General features: G+C 45.7%; 1 protein-coding gene and 1 long non-coding RNA gene across 6 annotated transcripts in view; one reads left to right on the top strand and one right to left on the bottom strand.

The window, feature by feature from the left end:
- Positions 1 to 1,376: 1,376 nt before the first annotated feature.
- LOC119355112 overlaps positions 1,377 to 5,452 on the bottom strand; it is a 9,412-nt gene continuing 5,336 nt past the window's right edge. For all 5 annotated transcript variants that reach the window (XR_005171460.1, XR_005171461.1, XR_005171458.1 and 2 more), the window contains 3 exons: positions 4,900 to 5,193; positions 3,579 to 3,868; positions 1,377 to 1,895 (listed from right to left, as the gene is read on the bottom strand). This is a non-coding gene — a long non-coding RNA (uncharacterized LOC119355112). The remainder of the gene's footprint in view (positions 1,896 to 3,578; positions 3,869 to 4,899; positions 5,194 to 5,452) is intronic.
- LOC119355111 lies at positions 3,312 to 4,286 on the top strand. The gene is made up of 2 exons (XM_037621896.1): positions 3,312 to 3,441; positions 3,568 to 4,286. The coding sequence occupies exon 2, from the start codon at positions 3,587 to 3,589 to the stop codon at positions 3,932 to 3,934; it is 348 nt and encodes a 115-aa protein (XP_037477793.1). The 5' UTR covers positions 3,312 to 3,441; positions 3,568 to 3,586; the 3' UTR covers positions 3,935 to 4,286.

Below are 5,452 nucleotides of genomic sequence, written 5' to 3' on the forward strand. Positions count from 1 at the left end.
TGGTGCCTTTGTACATCTCCTGCCAAGCAAATGGATAGTTTTTCCATGCCCAATGCATGCAGCCGATGCTTCCAAGCATCCCAAGAAATCCTCTTGCTGCATTCTGTGCTAGGATCCGAGAGTGTCTTCAGCATTGGGTGATCGCGAGTATTGTGGTCCAAACGCTACCACCACTGCCCTGCAGAACTTGTACAAACACTCAATGATGGTGGACTCGGCCATGCATCCATACTCTTCCAATATATCACCGGGAGCTCCGTATGCAAGCATCCTTATAGCTGTCATGCACTTCTGGAGTGAGGAGAATCCAACTGTGCCAGTGCAATCCTTCTTGCAAATGAAATAGTTGTCGAACTCCCGGATGGCATTCACAATCCTGAGGAAGAGCTTTTGGCTCATCCGATAACGGCGCCGAAATACTTTCTCCCCATGAAGTGGAGCGTCGGCGAAGTAGTCGGCATAGAGCAAGAAATAGCCCTCCAGTCGATGCCTCTGCTTGCTCTTATGGCGGCCTGGCGCCGAGCCACCTCGTCGCGGCTTTGGATTGTTCGCGAACTGCCCGGCCAGAGCGGCGAGGATCATGAAGTGCTCTTCGTCCTGGGTGTCGGCCTCGGCTTCCTCCTCCATCAGAGCTGTGAACGCCTCCTCGTCGTTGAAGTCCATCGTCAAACATCTGGCGGGCGTGGTGGGTGGGCAGCTGCCAGTATCCTCGCCTGCGTGGTCGGAGCCCTGGAAAGCTCGCCTAGGAGCGGGATGGAAGTTGTTGCAGCGAAACTCTCTCTTTCCGGCAGGGAAATGGCCTTTCTAGCGGCGGAGCAGCGGCTGTGGGCAGGTGGGCGCCACCGGGATCGGCATGGCGGCGAAAGGGGAAGTGGCGTCCTGCAGCGCGCGTGACGAATCTAGGCGGGGAAAAGGCGTTTCTCGCCTGACAGTGGTGGCCCACGCGACACTTTTCCTTCTGTCGGAGCCCTAAGTGCACCCCAGTGCGCTGGGTTCGGCCTGGGATCGCCGGGCCAAAAAATGGGCCGAGCTGGTGAAATTCGGCGTCCTGAGGGGAGGGGCGACTGGGTTTTTTTCAACGCCGACGCTAAAAAAAGACACCCTGGGGCCTGTTTAGGCCGAGGGGAGGGAGGAGGGCGAGTGGAGATGCTTTAAGGCGTCATGAGCTGTGCATGGGGCCCATAGGAATGAAAAGTTTTGGGGGATGGCGTGGCGTAACTAGGGACAATCACAACAGATCATGTGATGCACGGCCGGTCCACCGGCTACAAGCATTTACCAAAGTTTTTGACACCCATATCAACGATTTAAATACGCATCTCCAAGACTCCAACTAGAAGCCCAAAGAAAAAATAACAACTACTCCCTTCGTCTCATAATATAAAAATATTTTTGACATTATACTAATACCATAGTACAAAATTATATGAATCCACACACACACAAAAAGTGCCACATACAAAACCACAATAACGACGAACATGTGACATCATTCAATCAGGAGCTTTCTTTTACTTTCCGGTACTAATTAAGCTCCTTAGATCCCTCCATGAAATTAAAGAAGAGCACATGCGTTTGGCTCCAATGCCGACTAATCACAGTTTTGTACGTGCAAGAAACATTTTAAACCATATCCTGTACTAAGTAACCTAGTGCCACAGTTATGAGCTCGGCTTGAGGTCAAACCTCCCCTGCCTCCACCTCCCCTGTCTCCGTAGTTGAGCCAGAGTTGCCTTCAACTCTTAGCCTCTTTAGCTCCAATCTTAAACACATCGGTGATGAATCATGGCGAATGATGGCGAAATATTATACGCTTCGATAAGCTGAATTGATCTTTGATCCCGAGGCCGATAGCACTGGCTCTGGATCCCAAAACCATCCATTACTGCTTCCATCTGCCAAAAAAGAGGCATGAATGGTGTAATTAGTCATAACTAAGGCAAAAAGAAAAGGAAAAAAAAACAGATGGCTCTCTCTTAACCATGTAGAGAAGCAGCAGCAGCACTAGCATTGACCAAACCAATTGCAACACACAAACCAAAACAACTTTAAGTGAGTTGTGTGCCACCCCGTCATTAATCAAGGTGGGTGATATGGAAGCAATCTTGGGGGATTACATTAGTGGTTTACGACTAGTTATGACTTAACAAGTTTCAATATTTTCTTAAATGCAAGGATGCAACATCTCTAGAATAACCAACAAGTCAACCCTCAGAGTTAATATCTGCTGTCAGCAATTAAGCACTGCGAGCTGGAACACAAGCAAATGCCCAAGGGAGCTGAGATTTTTCAAAGCGGGCGGTGACATTAGAACAAGGGGGGTGGAGGAGGAGGAGGCCGCTCTTATGTGCATGAAACAAAGTGGCATTAATGTATTGCTTATCTCTTCGTCATTGTATGAGGATGCGCACCGCATGGGTACATACATAGGCCTTGCGTTTGCACCATTTAAAGACCTAAAAAATGCATAGCAGCAGCATATCTTCAGGGACCCCATTTATTCGATTAGCAAAAACCAATGGCCCAACATTCAAGTCTATTTAGTGTACTACTCTCTACTTTCTTTTTCCTGCTAGCAGTATGATGTGCATTTGAGACACTGCCAAATAAATTCCATTCAAGATCACATTCAAGTGGTGAAATCAATTTGGGCCAGTAAAAAACAATTAAGCTTTCGAAGCAATTAGAAGGACAGGTATTGATGAGCTTCAACTTTCAACTACACACCCAATAATAACTCTCATAATTACAAGATGTGTCTATCTTCCATGTCCAGTGTCTAGATGCAGTAAAACCTGTTGGAGGCAACTCATTTGCAAACTTTTAGAACTGAATCACTATATGTGTTTTAACTTTCGACCAAACATACTACTCACTCTAATATGTAAAGTCTATTATGAAAAGATTAAGAAAAAAGTGTGTGGATTAGAGCCCTTAATATCAGTGACAAGCTTTCATTAGGGTAAACAGGAAAGAAAAGCAAAGCAAAGCAAAACATGTCAAAAGTCTAGCTGTAACTACATACCCTGCCTCCGTTTTCGCCTGTTAGATAGCCTACCTTGTGTGCATGACCAGCCCTCTCACCTCGCACTTCTCTTCCACCCAACATAACACAAAATATTCAACCCATCCTTTGCCACTCTCCAACCATGATTTGGTGGGTAATAAAATGCCTCGGCGTTGTACAACATGGAGAGAGGGAGAGCGAGAGAGAGAAGTAGTAGTACTATGCCTCTCACTGTTGCATTAAACAAAACTAATTGACCTCTCCCCATCCATCTCCCTCCCCACTATAAATACTCGCCATCTCCATTCCAACTACACCAACGCAACACGCTCCTAGCATTCCAACTCCCGGGCTTCTCTCCTTCCAGAGCATCCCCTCCCCTGTCGCTCTCACTTTCATCTGCACGCCTCCTGCTTCTCGGACCCGACGCAAAAGTAAGCTCCCTCCCTATATGCATCCATCTCTAGTGATCTCTAATCTCTTCTAGGTTGCAACAATCGATCAATAGTAGCTTTCAGAGCGTATGCTAATCCATAAGTTCAACGTTTTGATGTATGCAGACAGGGGATACCTCTGAGGATGAGCCGCAGCAACAGGAAGAGCTCATCAAAGGGCCTTGACCTGAAGCTGAACCTCTCGCTGCCCGCAAGAGGGGACTCCTCCAACAGGGTGATGGCTGACGAGGAGTCGTCCCCGAGCTCGTGCCTGTCGTCGGAGAACGAGCATGGCCTGCAGTGGTCCAACAGCCCCGAAGCGACGTCCATGGTGCTCGCCGCCTGCCCTCGCTGCTTCATCTACGTCATGCTCCCCCAGGACGACCCTCGGTGCCCCCAGTGCAAGAGCCCCGTGCTCCTTGACTTCCTGCAGGACAGTGGCAACAATAACAACAACACCAACAGCAACAGCAGGAAGAGCAGGAGGGGGTGAAAGAAGAGGAGGAGAGGCTCCATTCGGCTGCACCGACATCAAGAAAAGCGTTTATATGAAGTCCTAGGTCCAGTAGTTCTCTTTCGTTTGATCATTTCTTCAGTGTAACCATGATATGTCAGTATTAAAATTGTGAGACTGGCATATATCCATGTGCTGGTGTCACGATTTTGACACATCATGGATACACTGGGGACTATATCCCCTCTCATGTGTTCTTCTTCGGTGGTTCTAAATGGAGTAGTTTGTTAGGCATAGGACCAGACTTCTTCTCTTCTGTTTCTTACTTTCAAGACAAGAAAAGATTACCCCTGAAAATCTCAAGTTGGGCCGGATGAGTATTATTCTGAAACATCTATGATAGACAGGCATCTGCGACTTCACACCATGAACACCCATCTGTTCATTCCTTTGTGTTCAGACAAGGTATGCAAATCCACCATACAAAGTGGAGAAAGTGCAAGAACAGTCAACCCCAGAAGTGGAGTGTTAGGAATTTGTCACCACAGATTAGTTGAACTAACCAATTGGCACTACAACTCCCACGCCTCAACATAATGAGGACTCTACCTACTATCCTTGAAAAAGACATCATGTAATTAAAAAGGTGATGAAATTTCAAATTGGAGAGATATAGTATTTGAAACAATCAAACAGTCTACGGTGTGACGCCATGCAATGAATACCGATTGATTTCAGCATCCATCACTCTATCTCTTGCCATTATACTTCCATCTGAATACGTGCATTGTGACGCAGCACGCCAGCAACCTAATTTAATGCCCGCTTTGGTCAACTTTGCAAGCCGATTGATTTATGTTTACTCAATAAAGACATCTCAGTTTGAGTCCACATCATCATAATCAGATACGGAGACCAGCCATGCTACTTGTTGGCTTGAATCACATCAGAAAAGGAAAAAAAACAGACAGGAAATTAAAAAGCATGTGCTTTGTTAAGTGTACCTTAATTGTCCTGATTGGAACGGTAAGCATGTCACTTTCATTTCATCTTTCAAAGAAAAGACCTGTGTCCTCGTGTAGTTCAACGACAAGGCAGCAGAAAAGGAAATGACCCCATTACTTCCAAAGGAAAGTAAATGACACACAACATGGGAAAGAAAGGAAGATAAATAAATACTCAGGCCAAATTTTGGTATGATATGTGAGGCTGCTATAATTGATTGATGTGTGAGATTTTCTGTTCTTTCCTTGTCCTGGATAACTACAAACACGTGATCCAAACATAGTTGGCATTTCCTGCAACATAATCAAACACTTTCAGTAAATGAAATTGGAAGATTGTAGAACAACTTAGTCGGACAGGAATTTGGTGAACATGGTTCCACGCGCACCCCTTATGAGTAGTAAATTCGAAAAAATACTATAAAAGATTAAAAAAACTGAAAAAAAATTAGTCGACCAAGTTGGATATCCCAAAATTTCAGATTTTTTTGAAATTTTCTAGTATATTTTTTGGATTTACTATTCGTATGGCTGCACGTGGAATCATGTTCAC

This window comes from Triticum dicoccoides, chromosome 2A (assembly GCF_002162155.2).
Source record: "Triticum dicoccoides isolate Atlit2015 ecotype Zavitan chromosome 2A, WEW_v2.0, whole genome shotgun sequence".
In the NCBI taxonomy this organism is placed as follows: Eukaryota; Viridiplantae; Streptophyta; class Magnoliopsida; order Poales; family Poaceae; genus Triticum; species Triticum dicoccoides.